Source organism: Pan troglodytes, chromosome Y (assembly GCF_028858775.2).
Source record: "Pan troglodytes isolate AG18354 chromosome Y, NHGRI_mPanTro3-v2.0_pri, whole genome shotgun sequence".
Classification (NCBI taxonomy): Eukaryota; Metazoa; Chordata; class Mammalia; order Primates; family Hominidae; genus Pan; species Pan troglodytes.
Window position 1 is genome coordinate 35,865,316 of NC_072422.2, and position 19,044 is coordinate 35,884,359.

Sequence of the window (19,044 nt, forward strand, 5' to 3'; positions counted from 1 at the left end):
TCACTCCCGCCTCCCGTTGCTGAGGTCTCACTCCCGCCTCTCCTTGGTGAGGTCTCCCTCCCGCCTCCCGTTGCTGAGGTCTCACTCCCGCCTCCCGTTGCTGAGGTCTCACTCCCGCCTCCCGTTGCTGAGGTCTCACTCCCGCCTCCCGTTGCTGAGGTCTCACTCCCGCCTCCCGTTGCTGAGGTCTCACTCCCGCCTCTCCTTGGTGAGGTCTCCCTCCCGCCTCCCGTTGCTGAGGTCTCCCTCCCGCCTCTCGTTGCTGAGGTCTCACTCCCGCCTCCCGTTGGTGAGGTCTCACTCCCGCCCCGTTGGTGAGGTTTCAGTCCCGCCCCGTTGGTGAGGTCTCACTCCCGCCCCGTTGGTGAGGTCTCCCTCCCGCCTCCCGTTGGTGAGGTCTCCCTCCCGCCTCCCGTTGCTGAGGTCTCACTCCCGCCTCTCCTTGGTGAGGTCTCACTCCCGCCTCTCCTTGGTGAGGTCTCACTCCCGCCTCTCCTTGGTGAGGTCTCACTCCCGCCTCTCCTTGGTGAGGTCTCCCTCCCGCCTCCCGTTGGTGAGGTCTCACTCCCGCCTCCCGTTTGTGAGGTCTCACTCCCGCCTCCCGTTGCTGAGGTCTCACTCCCGCCTCTCGTTGCTGAGGTCTCACTCCCGCCCCGTTGGTGAGGTTTCAGTCCCGCCCCGTTGGTGAGGTTTCACTCCCGCCCCGTTGGTGAGGTCTCACTCCCGCCTCCCGTTGGTGAGGTCTCCCTCCCGCCTCCCGTTGCTGAGGTCTCCCTCCCGCCTCCCGTTGCTGAGGTCTCACTCCCGCCTCCCGTTGCTGAGGTCTCACTCCCGCCTCTCCTTGGTGAGGTCTCCCTCCCGCCTCCCGTTGCTGAGGTCTCCCTCCCGCCTCCCGTTGCTGAGGTCTCCCTCCCGCCTCTCCTTGGTGAGGTCTCCCTCCCGCCTCCCGTTGCTGAGGTCTCACTCCCGCCTCTCGTTGCTGAGGTCTCACTCCCGCCTCCCGTTGCTGAGGTCTCACTCCCGCCTCCCGTTGCTGAGGTCTCACTCCCGCCTCTCCTTGGTGAGGTCTCCCTCCCGCCTCCCGTTGCTGAGGTCTCATTCCCGCCTCTCGTTGCTGAGGTCTCACTCCCGCCTCCCGTTGCTGAGGTCTCACTCCCGCCTCCCGTTGCTGAGGTCTCACTCCCGCCTCCCGTTGGTGAGGTCTCACTCCCGCCTCCCGTTGCTGAGGTCTCACTCCCGCCTCTCCTTGGTGAGGTCTCCCTCCCGCCTCCCGTTGCTGAGGTCTCCCTCCCGCCTCCCGTTGCTGAGGTCTCCCTCCCGCCTCCCGTTGCTGAGGTCTCACTCCCGCCTCCCGTTGCTGAGGTCTCACTCCCGCCTCCCGTTGGTGAGGTCTCACTCCCGCCTCCCGTTGCTGAGGTCTCACTCCCGCCTCTCGTTGCTGAGGTCTCACTCCCGCCTCTCCTTGGTGAGGTCTCCTTCCCGCCTCCCGTTGCTGAGGTCTCCCTCCCGCCTCTCGTTGCTGAGGTCTCACTCCCGCCTCCCGTTGGTGAGGTCTCACTCCCGCCGCGTTGGTGAGGTTTCAGTCCCGCCCCGTTGGTGAGGTTTCACTCCCGCCCCGTTGGTGAGGTCTCCCTCCCGCCTCCCGTTGGTGAGGTCTCCCTCCCGCCTCCCGTTGCTGAGGTCTCACTCCCGCCTCTCGTTGCTGAGGTCTCACTCCCGCCTCACGTTGGTGAGGTCTCACTCCCGCCCCGTTGGTGAGGTTTCAGTCCCGCCCCGTTGGTGAGGTTTCACTCCCGCCCCGTTGGTGAGGTCTCCCTCCCGCCTCCCGTTGGTGAGGTCTCCCTCCCGCCTCCCGTTGCTGAGGTCTCACTCCCGCCTCTCCTTGGTGAGGTCTCACTCCCGCCTCTCCTTGGTGAGGTCTCCCTCCCGCCTCCCATTGGTGAGGTCTCACTCCCGCCTCCCGTTGGTGAGGTCTCACTCCCGCCTCCCGTTGCTGAGGTCTCACTCCCGCCTCTCCTTGGTGAGGTCTCCCTCCCGCCTCCCGTTGCTGAGGTCTCCCTCCCGCCTCCCGTTGCTGAGGTCTCCCTCCCGCCTCCCGTTGCTGAGGTCTCACTCCCGCCTCCCGTTGGTGAGGTCTCACTCCCGCCCCGTTGGTGAGGTTCCACTCCCACCTCCTGTTGGTGAGGTCTCCCTCCCGCCCCGTTGGTGAGGTTTCAGTCCCGCCCCGTTGGTGAGGTCTCACTCCCGCCTCCCGTTGGTGAGGTCTCACTCCCGCCCCGTTAGTGAGGTCTCCTTCCCGCCCCGTTGGTGAGGTTTCAGTCCCGCCCCGTTGGTGAGGTTTCACTCCCGCCCCGTTAGTGAGGTCTCACTCCCGCCTCCCGTTGGTGAGGTCTCACTCCCGCCTCTCCTTGGTGAGGTCTCCCTCCCGCCTCCCGTTGCTGAGGTCTCACTCCCGCCTCCCGTTGCTGAGGTCTCACTCCCGCCTCTCCTTGGTGAGGTCTCCCTCCCGCCTCCCGTTGCTGAGGTCTCCCTCCCGCCTCCCGTTGCTGAGGTCTCCCTCCCGCCTCCCGTTGCTGAGGTCTCCCTCCCGCCTCCCGTTGCTGAGGTCTCACTCCCGCCTCTCCTTGGTGAGGTCTCCCTCCCGCCTCCCGTTGCTGAGGTCTCACTCCCGCCTCCCGTTGCTGAGGTCTCACTCCCGCCTCTCCTTGGTGAGGTCTCCCTCCCGCCTCCCGTTGCTGAGGTCTCACTCCCGCCTCTCGTTGCTGAGGTCTCACTCCCGCCTCTCCTTGGTGAGGTCTCCCTCCCGCCTCCCGTTGCTGAGGTCTCACTCCCGCCTCTCGTTGCTGAGGTCTCACTCCCGCCTCCCGTTGGTGAGGTCTCACTCCCGCCCCGTTGGTGAGGTTCCACTCCCACCTCCTGTTGGTGAGGTCTCCCTCCCGCCCCGTTGGTGAGGTTTCAGTCCCGCCCCGTTGGTGAGGTTTCACTCCCGCCCCGTTGGTGAGGTCTCACTCCCGCCTCCCGTTGGTGAGGTCTCACTCCCGCCCCGTTAGTGAGGTCTCCCTCCGGCCCCGTTGGTGAGGTTTCAGTCCCGCCCCGTTGGTGAGGTTTCACTCCCGCCCCGTTAGTGAGGTCTCACTCCCGCCTCCCGTTGGTGAGGTCTCACTCCCGCCTCTCCTTGGTGAGGTCTCCCTCCCGCCTCCCGTTGCTGAGGTCTCACTCCCGCCTCCCGTTGCTGAGGTCTCACTCCCGCCTCTCCTTGGTGAGGTCTCCCTCCCGCCTCCCGTTGCTGAGGTCTCACTCCCGCCTCTCGTTGCTGAGGTCTCACTCCCGCCTCTCCTTGGTGAGGTCTCCCTCCCGCCTCCCGTTGCTGAGGTCTCACTCCCGCCTCTCGTTGCTGAGGTCTCACTCCCGCCTCCCGTTGGTGAGGTCTCACTCCCGCCCCGTTGGTGAGGTTCCACTCCCACCTCCTGTTGGTGAGGTCTCCCTCCCGCCCCGTTGGTGAGGTTTCAGTCCCGCCCCGTTGGTGAGGTTTCACTCCCGCCCCGTTGGTGAGGTCTCACTCCCGCCTCCCGTTGCTGAGGTCTCACTCCCGCCTCCCGTTGCTGAGGTCTCACTCCCGCCTCCCGTTGGTGAGGTCTCACTCCCGCCTCCCGTTGCTGAGGTCTCACTCCCGCCTCTCCTTGGTGAGGTCTCCCTCCCGCCTCCCGTTGCTGAGGTCTCCCTCCCGCCTCCCGTTGCTGAGGTCTCCCTCCCGCCTCCCGTTGCTGAGGTCTCACTCCCGCCTCCCGTTGCTGAGGTCTCACTCCCGCCTCCCGTTGGTGAGGTCTCACTCCCGCCTCCCGTTGCTGAGGTCTCACTCCCGCCTCTCGTTGCTGAGGTCTCACTCCCGCCTCTCCTTGGTGAGGTCTCCTTCCCGCCTCCCGTTGCTGAGGTCTCCCTCCCGCCTCTCGTTGCTGAGGTCTCACTCCCGCCTCCCGTTGGTGAGGTCTCACTCCCGCCGCGTTGGTGAGGTTTCAGTCCCGCCCCGTTGGTGAGGTTTCACTCCCGCCCCGTTGGTGAGGTCTCCCTCCCGCCTCCCGTTGGTGAGGTCTCCCTCCCGCCTCCCGTTGCTGAGGTCTCACTCCCGCCTCTCGTTGCTGAGGTCTCACTCCCGCCTCACGTTGGTGAGGTCTCACTCCCGCCCCGTTGGTGAGGTTTCAGTCCCGCCCCGTTGGTGAGGTTTCACTCCCGCCCCGTTGGTGAGGTCTCCCTCCCGCCTCCCGTTGGTGAGGTCTCCCTCCCGCCTCCCGTTGCTGAGGTCTCACTCCCGCCTCTCCTTGGTGAGGTCTCACTCCCGCCTCTCCTTGGTGAGGTCTCACTCCCGCCTCTCCTTGGTGAGGTCTCCCTCCCGCCTCCCGTTGGTGAGGTCTCACTCCCGCCTCCCGTTGGTGAGGTCTCACTCCCGCCTCCCGTTGCTGAGGTCTCACTCCCGCCTCTCCTTGGTGAGGTCTCCCTCCCGCCTCCCGTTGCTGAGGTCTCCCTCCCGCCTCCCGTTGCTGAGGTCTCCCTCCCGCCTCCCGTTGCTGAGGTCTCCCTCCCGCCTCCCGTTGCTGAGGTCTCACTCCCGCCTCCCGTTGGTGAGGTCTCACTCCCGCCCCGTTGGTGAGGTTCCACTCCCACCTCCTGTTGGTGAGGTCTCCCTCCCGCCCCGTTGGTGAGGTTTCAGTCCCGCCCCGTTGGTGAGGTCTCACTCCCGCCTCCCGTTGGTGAGGTCTCACTCCCGCCCCGTTAGTGAGGTCTCCTTCCCGCCCCGTTGGTGAGGTTTCAGTCCCGCCCCGTTGGTGAGGTTTCACTCCCGCCCCGTTAGTGAGGTCTCACTCCCGCCTCCCGTTGGTGAGGTCTCACTCCCGCCTCTCCTTGGTGAGGTCTCCCTCCCGCCTCCCGTTGCTGAGGTCTCACTCCCGCCTCCCGTTGCTGAGGTCTCACTCCCGCCTCTCCTTGGTGAGGTCTCCCTCCCGCCTCCCGTTGCTGAGGTCTCCCTCCCGCCTCCCGTTGCTGAGGTCTCCCTCCCGCCTCCCGTTGCTGAGGTCTCCCTCCCGCCTCCCGTTGCTGAGGTCTCACTCCCGCCTCTCCTTGGTGAGGTCTCCCTCCCGCCTCCCGTTGCTGAGGTCTCACTCCCGCCTCCCGTTGCTGAGGTCTCACTCCCGCCTCTCCTTGGTGAGGTCTCCCTCCCGCCTCCCGTTGCTGAGGTCTCACTCCCGCCTCTCGTTGCTGAGGTCTCACTCCCGCCTCTCCTTGGTGAGGTCTCCCTCCCGCCTCCCGTTGCTGAGGTCTCACTCCCGCCTCTCGTTGCTGAGGTCTCACTCCCGCCTCCCGTTGGTGAGGTCTCACTCCCGCCCCGTTGGTGAGGTTCCACTCCCACCTCCTGTTGGTGAGGTCTCCCTCCCGCCCCGTTGGTGAGGTTTCAGTCCCGCCCCGTTGGTGAGGTTTCACTCCCGCCCCGTTGGTGAGGTCTCACTCCCGCCTCCCGTTGGTGAGGTCTCACTCCCGCCCCGTTAGTGAGGTCTCCCTCCGGCCCCGTTGGTGAGGTTTCAGTCCCGCCCCGTTGGTGAGGTTTCACTCCCGCCCCGTTAGTGAGGTCTCACTCCCGCCTCCCGTTGGTGAGGTCTCACTCCCGCCTCTCCTTGGTGAGGTCTCCCTCCCGCCTCCCGTTGCTGAGGTCTCACTCCCGCCTCCCGTTGCTGAGGTCTCACTCCCGCCTCTCCTTGGTGAGGTCTCCCTCCCGCCTCCCGTTGCTGAGGTCTCACTCCCGCCTCTCGTTGCTGAGGTCTCACTCCCGCCTCTCCTTGGTGAGGTCTCCCTCCCGCCTCCCGTTGCTGAGGTCTCACTCCCGCCTCTCGTTGCTGAGGTCTCACTCCCGCCTCCCGTTGGTGAGGTCTCACTCCCGCCCCGTTGGTGAGGTTCCACTCCCACCTCCTGTTGGTGAGGTCTCCCTCCCGCCCCGTTGGTGAGGTTTCAGTCCCGCCCCGTTGGTGAGGTTTCACTCCCGCCCCGTTGGTGAGGTCTCACTCCCGCCTCCCGTTGGTGAGGTCTCACTCCCGCCCCGTTAGTGAGGTCTCCCTCCCGCCCCGTTGGTGAGGTTTCAGTCCCGCCCCGTTGGTGAGGTTTCACTCCTGCCCCGTTAGTGAGGTCTCACTCCCGCCTCCCGTTGGTGAGGTCTCACTCCCGCCCCGTTAGTGAGGTCTCACTCCCGCCCCGTTGGTGAACCTTTGTTTGAAACGTGTTTGTTTCCGTGATCACACTGGAGGTCTCTCTCTCCGTCTAAAAGCTGAACCTTTGAGGCCTGAATATTCTGCTCTTTGCAAGTCGGTCTTGGAGCCGCGGTCACCTTTGCACTCTGTGGATTTCATGCTGGACTTGGCTGTGCTCGACGGGAAAGCGTGGTGGGCCCCTAGGATGGGCCGTGCAGGGGCATTGGGGCCCCGGGGCTCTCCCAGACCCAGGCGTCCTCTCAGCTTTTCGGTCCCCACCGCATCCAGTCTCGGCTCTGGGGGGTGGTGACGTCGGGGCCGAGGCACGGTGCGGGCTGCCCATCAACCGCATTCCTTTCCAGCCATTTCTACCAAGATGATAGACAGGATCTTCTCAGGAGCAGTCACACGGTACGTACCGCTCAGGCGCCTGACGGCAGCCATTGCCCCTGCAAGGACCCCGGTCCCCCTCCTCATCGTTGCCTGACATGAGCTTTTTGTGTCCCGACAGCGAGTGGTTGTCACCCCAGGCCCTGGCGAGGGGGGCACGTGTCTCTGTCACGTGAATCCCTAGTTGGGGGGGGGGTGGCACAAGACTGTCACGCGAGGTCTGAGGAAGGGTGTGGCCCAGGCCCCAGGTCGGGGGTTCTTGTCGGGCGCTGGGCCTGAGTGAGCAGTAACGAAGGTGCACTCCTGACCCCGCCTGGATCTGGGGAAAACCCTCTGGCCACGGGGCCTCCACCTCCTCCCCGGAGGGGCAGGAGGAGGGGCAGGAGGAGGGCAGGAGGAGGGCCGGGCCCGGGGGGCTCCCCTCACCGAGGCGCGTGGACAGGGGCTCCTTTCCTGTGAAGCTCTCCCTGACATGCATTTTCGTCTCTCCATCCTGGCTTTGGATCTAGAGGCAGAAAAGTGCAGAAGGAAGGGAAGATCAGCTATGCCGACTTTGTCTGGTTTTTGATCTCTGAGGAAGACAAAAAAACACCGACCAGGTGGGTTCCTGCTGCGGCATGCGTTTGTCCCAGTGGAGGGGCCGGGAGCCGCCCATGTGACATGTGTCCCCAGGCGGATGCCTGCATGTCCGGTGGGGGCTGCATGGCACAGGGGGACGCGTGCACGCCTGGTGGGGGCTGCACAGCACAGGGGGACGCGTGCACGCCCGGTGGGGGGCTGCCCCAGGGGCTGCAGGTCACGGGCTGGGAGGGCCCAGGGCAGGGGCTGACAGAGCTCGCCGTGCCGCAGCATCGAGTACTGGTTCCGCTGCATGGACCTGGACGGGGACGGCGCCCTGTCCATGTTCGAGCTCGAGTACTTCTACGAGGAGCAGTGCCGAAGGCTGGACAGCATGGCCATCGAGGCCCTGCCCTTCCAGGACTGCCTCTGCCAGATGCTGGACCTGGTCAAGCCGAGGACTGAAGGTGATGCCCCGTGAGGGCACGGCCCAGGGTGAGGGGACGGACGGGCGAGAGGACGGCCCAGGGAGAGGGGACAGACGGGAGGGAGGACGGCCCAGGGTGAGGGGACGGACGGGCGAGGGGACGGCCCAGGGAGAGGGGACGGACAGGAGGGGGGACGGCCCAGGGTGAGGGGACGGACGGGAGGGGGGACGGACGGGAGGGGGGACGGCCTAGGGTGACGGGACGGACGGGATGGGGGACGGCCCACGGTGAGGGGACGGACGGGAGGGAGGACGGACCAGGGTGAGGGGACGTCCCTGTGAGGCGCTGTCCCTGCTGCGGGGGGACACTGGGAAAGGGCCGCTCCTTCTGAGTTTGTGAGGAGGGCCAGCACCACAGGTGCCTAGTCTCACAGTGCAAGAACCTCCTATTCGGGGCATCGACACCCCCCGAGGGGTGACCTGGAGAACCTAGGGCCGGAGCTCACTGGGGACGTTGGCACTGGGCTGAGGGAGCAGTTGCCACGTTCGTGCTGATGCCGCACAAGGCGGTCCTCCCCTCTCACCCCCCCATCTCCTCCCCTCTCACCCACCCCCGTCTCCTCCCCTCTCACCCACCCCCGTCTCCTCCCCTCTCACCCACCCCCGTCTCCTCCCCTCTCACCCACCCCCGTCTCCTCCCCTCTCACCCACCCCCGTCTCCTCCCCTCTCACCCACCCCCGTCTCCTCCCCTCTCACCCACCCCCGTCTCCTCCCCTCTCACCCACCCCCGTCTCCTCCCCTCTCACCCACCCCCGTCTCCTCCCCTCACCCCTCTCACCCACCCCCGTCTCCTCCCCTCTCACCCACCCCCGTCTCCTCCCCTCTCACCCACCCCCGTCTCCTCCCCTCTCACCCACCCCCGTCTCCTCCCCTCTCACCCACCCCCGTCTCCTCCCCTCTCACCCACCCCCGTCTCCTCCCCTCTCACCCACCCCCGTCTCCTCCCCTCTCACCCACCCCCGTCTCCTCCCCTCTCACCCCCCCGTCTCCTCCCCTCTCACCCCCCCGTCTCCTCCCCTCTCACCCCCCCGTCTCCTCCCCTCTCACCCCCCCCCGTCTCCTCCCCTCTCACCCCCCCGTCTCCTCCCCTCTCACCCCCCCGTCTCCTCCCCTCTCACCCCCCCCGTCTCCTCCCCTCTCACCCCCCCGTCTCCTCCCCTCTCACCCCCCCGTCTCCTCCCCTCTCACCCCCCAGTCTCCTCCCCTCTCACCCCCCAGTCTCCTCCCCTCTCACCCCCCAGTCTCCTCCCCTCTCACCCCCCACCCTCCTCCCCTCTCACCCCCCACCCCCCAGTCTCCTCCCCTCTCACCCCCCACCCCCCGGCTCCTCCCCTCTCACCCCCCACCCCCCGGCTCCTCCCCTCTCACCCCCCACCCCCCAGCTCCTCCCCTCTCACCCCCCACCCCCCGGCTCCTCCCCTCTCACCCCCCCCCGGCTCCTCCCCTCTCACCCCCCCCGGCTCCTCCCCTCTCACTCCCCCCGGCTCCTCCCCTCACCCCTGTTCCCCCCACACCATTGCCCCAGCTCCTCCCACACCATCGCCCCAGCTCCTCCCACACCATCGCCCCAGCTCCTCCCACCCACCCCCGTGCCCTCTAAGGCAAAGGGGAGCCCCACCATCCACGCCGCCTGGCTTCCTTCTGCATCTCAGAATCCAGCTCTGGGACTTTAACTTTGGAAATGGCTCTGAGGCCCGGGCACCGCCCTGCAGCCCTGCCCCTCCCTGGCCATGGGGCTCCTCCTGCTGCTCAGTGTCCCCGGGACACCCTCTGGCCTCCGCCTGCACGGGGAGCTCCGTTCTCTGTAATTTCAGATCCAGGAGCACCCCTGCTGGCCGCGCCTCCCTGCGCCATGTCCCAGTCCACGCGTCCTTGGGGCACCGGTGCCCCTCGTCGCCTCCGCATCACGGCCTCCCACGCCTCCGTCCCCACCCAGAACCGGGACACTCGCGTGTCCGCCTTTCACGTCAAACATGTGACGTGAGAGCCCGGAGCTTCGTGCCGCGTCCTTAAGCACGTGTGACAGGACGCGCGCACCCCACACCCAGGCCCCGAAGGTGAGACCGGGCTCACGCGCCTTGGACGCACTCCCCTCCCCGCAGGGAAGATCACGCTGCAGGACCTGAAGCGCTGCAAGCTGGCCAACGTCTTCTTCGACACCTTCTTCAACATCGAGAAGTACCTCGACCACGAGCAGAAAGAGCAGATCTCCCTGCTCAGGGTGAGTGCGGCGGGCACGCGGGCCGGGCCGCGCCACGCCGTGTATGTAACCCGTGTGCTTCCTCCAGGACGGTGACGGCGGCGGCCCCGAGCTCTCGGACTGGGAGAAGTACGCGGCCGAGGAGTACGACATCCTAGTGGCCGAGGACACCGCGGGAGAGCCCTGGGAGGACGGGTGAGTGGGGGGACGGGTGAGTGTGGGGGACGGGTGAGTGTGGGGGACGGGTGAGTGTGGGGGACGGGTGAGTGTGGGGGACGGGTGAGTGTGGGGACGGGTGAGTGTGGGGACGGGTGAGTGTGGGGACGGGTGAGTGTGGGGGACGGGTGAGTGTGGGGGACGGGTGAGTGTGGGGGACGGGTGAGTGTGCAGCCGGGGGATGCGGGGCCAGTCAGGTGGGGTGCACGGACACAGAGGGGCGGGGTGAGACCTGACACGGGGCCGGTGAGGTAAGGACAGCCGATGACAGGGCCGGGCCTCGGTGCAGTCTGCCCGTCATTCCCCGCGTGGGGTTCTGTGATCCTGGGCGTGAGGCTTTGCACATCAGGCCCAGCACGGGGAAGCCGAGTCGAGACATGTTTTGCCGACGACGTCTGTCCTTATCCCACGGCTGGCACCTGCTGGGCAGGCTGCAGGGCCCGTGGCCATTCCAGCCCCCGCTTCGGCCTTCCAGCCTCGGAGGCTCCGAGAGGCCCTGGGCTGGTTGCTTTGTCACGGAGCGTGAGGGTTCTTTGTGTCTTCAGGATACAAACCCTTTATTTGCGACGTGTTCGCCTTTTTCCCAGTTTGTGACGTGTGTTTTCACCCCCTCTTCACGTGGTGTTTCAGAGATGTTCTGAATTTGGAGGAGGAGACACTGACTGGTTATTTTTACAGCAGTGTTTCTGGTGTCATATCTAAGAATTCATTTCTGAATCCAAAGCCACAAAGATTTTCCTCTGCGATGTTTTGCGTTTTGGTCTGAGGTCCGCTTGAGTAACCTTCCCTGTGGGGTGTGAAGCTCGGATTGAGGTTCCCCTTGTGGTATGTGGGTGTCCGGGTGTCCGACTGTCCCAGCATCAGCTTTGCAGGCCGCAGCGTTGCCTCGGCGTCGTGACTGTGCCGTGTGCGGGCTCCGTTCCGGAACCTTTCTCCGTCCCACTGCTGCACGCGTCTGTCCGTTCCCGCGGCAGAGCTGGCTGCGGTGAGAAGCCTCCGACTTGGACGCTGTGTGGAACTGTCGGGGCCATTCTGGTGTTGGGCTGCCTGTGTGTGAATCTTAGACTCAGCCCGTCCTTGCTGTGCCGTCCTGTGGGAACGTGTGTTGGACTCTGACGTGGTGGCGAGCGCTGGTCCCGTGACCACGTGGACTGTGGCCCCCACCGGCCTCCCGTGGTGCACGCTGGAGCGATGTGGTCACTTTTGCCATCCTGTGCTGAGCTTCTCAGTTCTGCTTCTGTCCCGTGCTACGTTGGCTATTCTGGTTTCTTTGCCTTTGAAAACACATAAGAATAAGCTCCTTCTGGCCGGGCGCGGTGCCTCACGCCTGTCATCCCAGCACTTTGGGAGGCCGAGGCGGGTGGATCACGAGGTCAGGAGATCGAGACCATCCTGGCCAACATGGTGAAACCCCGTCTCTACTAAACAAAAAAAAATTAGCCAGGCGTGGTGGTGGGCGCCTGTAGTCCCAGCTACTCGGGAGGCTGAGGCAGGAGAATGGCGTGAATCTGGGAGGTGGAGCTTGCAGTGAGCCGAGATCGCGCCACCACACTCCAGCCTGGGTGACAGAGCGAGACTCCGTCTCAAAAAAAAAAAGCCAGGGATGGTGGCACACGTCTGTAATCCCAGCTACTCGGGAGGTGGAGGTTGCAGTGAGCCAAGATCGCGCCACTGCACTCCAGCCTGGGCAATGAGAGCGAAACTCCATTTCCAAAACAAAAACAAAAACAAAAAATCTGAACGTTTGAGTGAGATCTCGCCCAGTGAATGGATCCCTGTGGGCCCAGCTGCCGTCTTCATAGCCGCGGGAGGCCCAGTCCACGGGCGCCGTCCGTGTCTCTCGGCAGGATTTTTGTAGCTTTCCGTGTACGCTTGATGAGAATGTTGTGAGACTTCTGAGTGTTTCCTGACGTTTTCCTGTCGTCAACGGTGCTTTTAAGGTTCCCGTTTCCAGTTGTTTGTTGGTAGCATATAGAATTTATTGACCTTGTGTTTTGCACCTTCATGAAACGCACTTACTGGATCTCAAAGCTCTGTCGGTTCTTTGGGGTTTTCTGTGTGGACAGGCCATGTCTGTCAGTGGGTCCGTCTCTCGTCTTCCTTTTCACCTCTCTGTGTACGTTACTTTCTTTTCACCTCTCTGTGTACGTTACTGTCTTTTCACTCCTCTGTGTACGTTACTTCCTTTTCACCTCTGTGTACGTTACTTCCTTTTCACCCCTCTGTGTACGTTACTTCCTTTTCACTCCTCTGTGTATGTTACTTCCTTTTCACCCCTCTGTGTACGTTACTTCCTTTCTCTTGCCCGCTGCACGGCCTGGAACCCGCAGGGAGATGTGGTGGATGTCAGGGCAGACCACGGCCAGCCTTGAGTGAGCCCTGCTGGTTTGTGTGCCGTCCTCGTTCCCAGTCCTGGGGGACGTCTCCCCTCACGCAGTGGTAAGCACACTCATTGGCGGGGATCTTCTCCCTGTTCCTGGTCTGCGGGGGCTTTCTCACAGTGAGGGCCGAATTTCTCAGATGCTTTCGCTCCGTGGTTCCTCTGTGTGTCCATACAGTGAGTTACACCGAGTCATTTTCAGCCAGCCTCGTGTTCCCAGGATAGATCTCGCCGAGTCATATGTTATCCTCACATATTACTGGATTCTCTTTGCAGAGATTATCTGGAGTATTTTATTATTTTTTTTGAGACAGGGTCTTGCTCTGTCACCCAGGCTAGAGGCCGGTGGCGTGATGTCAGCTCACTGCAGCCTCAACCTCCTGGGCTCAAGTGGTCCCCCACCCTCGGCCCCCTGAGCACCTGGGACTACAGGACTGTGCCTCCACGCCCAGCTAATTTTTCGGTTTTTTAGAGACAGAGTCTTGCCATGTTGCCCGGGCTGGTCTCAAACTCCGGGGCTCACGTGATCCTCCCACCTCGGCCTCCCAAAGTGCTGGGATTGCAGGCGTGAGTCACCGCGCCCGGCCAGCGGCTTTTCTCGGTCTGGCTTTGGTATCAGAGTAATGCTGGCTCATGGAATGGGGGGCAGTATTCTCTCCCTTAGTTTCTGGAAGAGTTTGTATAGAGGACCTGTTACTTCTTCCCTAAATGTCTGGTAGAATTCACCAGTGACCCCGAGTGGGCCTGGTTTTCTTTGTTTGTTTTTGTTTTTTTGAGATGGAGTCTCACTCTGTCATCCAGGCTGGAGTTCAATGGCGCAATCTTGGCTCACTGCAACCTCCGCCTCCTGGGTTCAAGCAATGCTCCTGCCTCAGCCTCCCGAGTAGCTGGGATTACTGGCATGCGCCACCACGCCTGGCTAATTTTTGTATTTTTAGTAGAGATGCAGTTTCTCCATGTTGGCCAGGCTGGTCTCGAACTCCCGACCTCAGGTGATCCACCCGCCTCGGCCTCCCACAGTGCTGGGATTACAGGCACACGCCACCACACCAGGATAATTTTTGTATTTTTAGTAGAGACGGGGTTTCCCCAGCGTGGCCAGGCTGGTCTCGAACTCCCGACCTCAGGTGATCCTCCCGCCTCGGCCTCTCACAGTGCCGGGGCCTGGGTTTTTATTGTTTACAGTAAACCACGTTTCGAGTGTGCTGCTTGGTGAGCTTTGACATACGTCCGTATCCACAGAGCCGTGACCACCATCAGGATAACACGTGTCTCCGTCTCCTCCTGCCCCCAGAACTGTAGGTAGGCGGCATTTTCTTGAGTTAGTGGAATTGGCCAGGGAAGCCACTGCTGAGAGGTTTTTCACTGAAATCCAGTGACCTTATCAGAAACTGGCTGAAGTCATCTCTCTTCGTTGGTTTTTTTTTTTTGGAGGCAGGGTCTGGCTGTGTCACGCAGGCTGGAGGGCATTGGCGCAATCTCAGCTCGCTGCAGCCTCCACCTGCTGGGCTTAAGGAATCCTCGCACCTGAGCCCCCCGAGTGGCTGAGATTACAGGCACGCACCACCACACCCGGCTACTTTTCTGTATTTTTTTTTAGAGATGGGGTTTCGCCGTGTTGCCTAGGTTGGTCTCGGATGCCTGAGCTCGAGGGTTCTCCCCGCCTCGGTCCCCCAACGTGCTGGAATTACAGGCGTGAGCCCCCGCCCAGCCTTGAGTGAGCTTTGCGGGTTTGTGTGTTTCAGAAACTTGCCCGTTCCCATCAGTGGGTTATCGTTGGTATTTCCTGTTCGTGACTCTGATGTCTGCAGAATCCAGTGATAGCGTCTCTCACGCTCCTGATACTGACTTTGTGTGTGATCAGTGAGGCGAGGGGCTGACAAGGTTCACTCCTCTTCCCAGGGAACCACGGGTGTTTCTCCCCTTTGTTCTGCTGTTTTCCTTGAGTATCTTCAGGCAGCGACGTGGGCCATGGACACCACAGCCCATGGCCTTCTCATTTTGGTGCAGCTCAAAATACTTTCTGGTTACCGTTGGGTTCCCGACCCATGGGTTCCATGGACGTGCATTTTAATCCCTGCTACCCCATCAGCCGCCCCGTCCGATTCCTGCCAAGCAGCCCAGGGCCCCCACGGCCCACCCCCACGGCCGTCTGTCCTGTGTGTCCGTCCTCCTCGTGGTCATTGTGTGCACCGTGGCTCTGACCTGGCAGCCAACCTCTGGGTCCCCACAACTTCCCAGTCTCTGCCTTCTCCTGTCGGACACCCTAAGGCAGCCGTGGCCCCCAGACCTAGCCTGGATGGGTGTGCGCCTGTCCCCACCACCGTCACCTCTGCTCCCCACCTGACCAGAGTCCACCCCCACCGCTGCCCAGCTTTGTGTCTGCTGCACAGCCAGCAGCATGCTGGGGTCGACTGCCTTCACCATGTCCACACCTGCTCCGGCAGTGGGAGCTCAGGTCCGTGGGGGTGACCATGGGGAGGTCAGTGCCGGGCTGTGGGGGGCATCTTGGAAAGCAGAGGTGTCCCCACAGGATCTCTGAGAGTCTGTGTGGTCTGTGGCCGCGCTGGGTTCCCCGGAGCAGCGCCCGATGTCACTGCGGAGACCTTAAGGGAAGGCGCGCGTCCAGTCCTCGCACTGCTGCGTGTTCTGGTCAGAACGGAAGTGGTGGCCTCCACTAGGAGCTTCTGTGCTTTGGGAGAATGTGTCTAAACTGTGGTCCCGTGTGGACACCATGACCCAATTGTGTAAACACAGGCCCCGTGCAGCTCGGAGGCTGCCCTCTGAGAGTCGCCGTCATATCGCTTTGGGGAAAAGGCGCGCCCGCCTGGGTCCTCTGTGTGTAGCTCACGCCTGGGGCTCCGTCCCATCCTGGGTGGGTTTTCACCTGCACCGCAGGCCCCTACCCCGGGAGCATTCGTGGAGCCGGCGTCCTCAGCCAGGAGCGCGTTGCTGGCTCAGCGGCTGGAGCTTGAGGTCGGCTCAGGGGACTGTCTCGTGCTGGAGGTTGGCCGCCGAGCAGCCTGCATTTCCCGGAAAACATGACCCGCTCCGTGCCGCTGGCCACGTCTTCACCATCCCCTCGTTGCAGGTTCGAGGCCGAGCTCAGCCCTGTGGAGCAGAAGCTGAGTGCGCTGCGGTCCCCGCTGGCCCAGAGGCCCTTCTTCGAGGCGCCCTCACCACTGGGCGCCGTGGACCTGTACGAGTACGCGTGCGGGGACGAGGCCCTGGAGCCACTGTGACACCACCCGCGAGAACGCCGCCGCGGGGCCGCTCCCCACGTGCCACCACCGGGACGCCGCGGCTCGTGTAAAAACTGCTGTGGAAAATGAGTGCGTGTGTACGGAATGATAAATTTTTATTTATTCACAGAAGCGTGTTGATGGCCGCCGTGGGTTCGTGGCCGGACCTGCCCAGACCTCTGTGCCCGGGGGACACGTAGGGCCGCTCGTGAATGGGACGGGTTCCCACACGGACACCCTCGGCACTTGCCGTTCCCGGCCTGGGTTCCGGGGCCTGCGTCTGTGGAAAGGGTCTGTGTGGGCACAACGGTGACCGGCGGCTCCCGGGCGCCTCTGGACGGGAGCCTCCGCCACAGGCTGTGTGAATGTTTTGTGTAAACGTACAAAAGCGTTTCTGGCGATCACGCTTGTATGTTTGAATGAACGTTTGGAGGATTTTCAGCCATGGGCTCGGCTCCCTCAGCCACAGCGTGGCTCCGTCCGGGATTTACAAGTGTCGGTGCTGGATGGGGACCGCGACCACGCCGGACGCCTCGGGGTGCAGCCTGGGCCTCTCTGCGGGGCCCCCTCCCCAGCCAGGGGGACCCCACCCTCGGGCCGTTCCCTCCCGGAGCCACGGACCCAGGCCCCGTTCCACAAACAACCCCAGAAGGAAGGAGCCCGCGCCAGAGTGGGGACGTCCACACCTGGGGGACACCTAAATGAGGGGGTTCGGAGGCCCCACCAGGAGGAGCCCCGTGTGCAGGGGAGGCCACGAGCCCCCCCAGGGGCACCCAACACGGATGAGCCCAGGCCCAGCTCTGCTCCCTCTGCAGGCAGGGGAGGGTCACAGGTGGTGACCATGGGAACAACCCCCTGTCCTCACACAAGACAAAACGCTCCCCCAGGAAACGGAGGTGGCAGCGTCCACGCGGCAGGGCAGCCCTGTGCCCTTGGGGAGGGCAGGGCCAAGCCGGGACCACCCCGAGAGCAGCACACACACCCCGTTCATCCACCGGCAGCCGTCGCTGTGAAGGAGATGGACAGACAGGGTGGTCCCGTGACCCCTGAGGAGAGACTGCGGGGGCTCCAGGTGGTGGGTAGACGAGGCAGCACCTCCCAGGGGAATGCCGCTGCCCCCAAGGTGTCCTCAGTGTCACCAGGTGCTCCCCTGAATTCCCGGACGCCCCCACCTGGGTCTGCGAAGTGTCAGGACCCCCCCAACAAAAGGGCAGGTGCAGGGCAGGAGAGTCTGTGGCTGCCGCAGGGAAATGACACTGGGAGCCACGGCCCGCAGGGCCCACCCTGCCCCGAGCTCCGGGGAGCCTGTCTGGGAGACCATGTCCGCCCGCCCCCCCCACCACACACAACCTATGAGCCGGAGCCCATGGTCATGGGAGGGGCCAGAAGTGGGGGGTTCACCTCTGACCGGCGCCTTCAGCCTCCCACAATGACACTGGGAGCCCCCCAATTAGGGTTCAAGGCTGGGACATGAGAGGCCTCCCTGGGGCCGTGAAAGACAGCGTCCCCCACCCACGTCGCTGTTGAGGCCCCTGCACAGCCCCTGAGCATCCTCCGACATCCCTATACCCACTGCATTCCCCCAAGCGCCCCGTCCTTCCCCAGCCACAACCCCAGATGCCCTGGGCAGTGCCGGGGCCAGGCGTGCACACCCACACCTTTGCCGGAGAAGTGGGGGGTCCTGTCGGGGGCCCTCGTGGACGGCGGCGCTGCGGGGAGGCCCAGAGCCCAGCAGTCGTGCCCTCCACCTGTTCTGGGGGTCCATTCCCCCGAGAGCTCACGTGTGCAGGGGGCCAGGGACCCCACAAAACAAGCACTCGGGGCACCCTGACCGTGGCCAGCGTCCCGCCAGAAGCCGGGATGTTCCACGGCTCGGCACCTCACCCTCTGTGAATGACAATCGTGGGTCCCCCGCATTTCGTGGCCGTCACCCCTTGGAGATCCCCGAGAAGGGACGCAGCCCACCCCTCCCCTCCCTCACGGGGTGCCATCGTGTCAGACCCAAGAGTGTTCACAGGGGCAGCCCCAGGTTCACCCAGGAGCAGCAGCATGAGCTCTGTTCCGGGAGGACCAGGAAAGGTGACGGCCACTCCCCAGCAATGGTGCCAGCCACAGCCCTGAGGTCCCTGGGCACCTCCTCATGGGACAAGACACAGCTGCTCAAGGTGCAGCAGGGGTGACGGGCGCCACAGGCTCCCAGCACCGGCACCAGACCGGCATCCACAGCGCTGTCCTGAGGGGCGGCAGGGACGGGCACGGCAAGACAGGCTCCCCAGAATAAGGGGACCCAGCCTGGTGGGGGGACGGGGCCTGGAGAGCCATGAGACGGGGGAGACAGAGGAGATGGAGAGATGGGGGAGAACTGGGGGGCATCGGATACAGGGATGAGGCAGAGCCGGACCCAGCCGTGGCCTGCAGCCCTGAGGTCCCGGGGCACCTCCTTGTGGGACAGGACACAGCTCCTCGACGTGGAGCGGGGGTGACGGGCACCACAGTTTCCCAGCACTGGCACCGAGAGCCCCGCCCAGAACAAGGGGGGACCCAGCCTGCGGAGGGACGGGGCCTGGACAGCCATGAGACGGAGGAGACGGAGAAGGGAGAGATGGAGGAAATGGAGACGGGCAAGACGGAGGGGACGGGGGAGACGGAAGAGAAGGGAGTTCGGGGGAGAGTTGGGGGAGAACTGGCGGGCATCAGATGCAGGAATGAGGCAGAGCCAGACCCAGCCGCGCCCAGCAGTTCCTAGAGGAGACACGGCTCCCGGGGGAGCGGGAGGCCTTTATGACTCAGAGCCGGGGAAGGAGCAGAGGCCGGAGGTCGTCCCCAGCACGGTGCCCACGGGCCGCCCTGCCCAGGCCGAGGGGTCGGACCCCACACGGCACAGAAGCCCCGTCTGCTGCAGCCCCGAGACACACATCCTGTGGCTGACAGCCATGCGGCCCCTCGGCCGGCGCAGACCCCACGTGGCACAAACGGCCCTGCTGGGTCTCAAGCCTGCAGACAAGGCCACTCACCCGGCAAGACGCTGCTGCGTGGCTACAGCAGGGGCCTCGAACCACGTTCCCCATGACCCACGGGCAGACCCTGGCAGGGCAGGGATCCCTCCACCCCGGCACCGTGTAGAAGTCACAGCTCCCCCAGCCTTGGCTGCCGCACACGCCACTCAGGGCCTGGGGAGCAGCCGTTCGGGTCTCAGTGGCACAGCGGCCCCAGGACGCGTCTGCGCAGCTCCTGGGCGGGGGCCGCCCCGGGTCTTCCTCACGGGGGCCTGGCCGTCGGCTGCAGCCTCCCCCGGCCCCGTGTCCTCACCATGGCGTAGCTGTCTCCACCCTGGTATCAG

General features: G+C 64.3%; 1 protein-coding gene across 4 annotated transcripts in view; it reads left to right on the plus strand.

The window, feature by feature from the left end:
* The window catches only part of LOC112207609 (serine/threonine-protein phosphatase 2A regulatory subunit B'' subunit beta), an 80,800-nt gene extending 62,681 nt beyond the window's left edge, over window positions 1-18,119 (plus strand). For 2 of the 4 annotated variants that reach the window (XM_063805036.1, XM_054677307.2), the window contains exons 8-13: window positions 6,593-6,641; window positions 7,130-7,219; window positions 7,470-7,645; window positions 9,769-9,887; window positions 9,955-10,061; window positions 15,554-15,832. In XM_063805036.1, the coding sequence (XP_063661106.1) occupies window positions 6,593-6,641; window positions 7,130-7,219; window positions 7,470-7,645; window positions 9,769-9,887; window positions 9,955-10,061; window positions 15,554-15,704 (692 nt within the window). In that variant the 3' untranslated portion in view covers window positions 15,705-15,832. Of the gene's footprint in view, window positions 1-6,592; window positions 6,642-7,129; window positions 7,220-7,469; window positions 7,646-9,768; window positions 9,888-9,954; window positions 10,062-15,553 lie in introns of all 4 variants that reach the window. The other 2 variants (XM_063805035.1, XM_054677308.2) reach the window with 2 other exon arrangements.
* The last annotated feature ends 925 nt before the right edge of the window (window positions 18,120-19,044 follow it).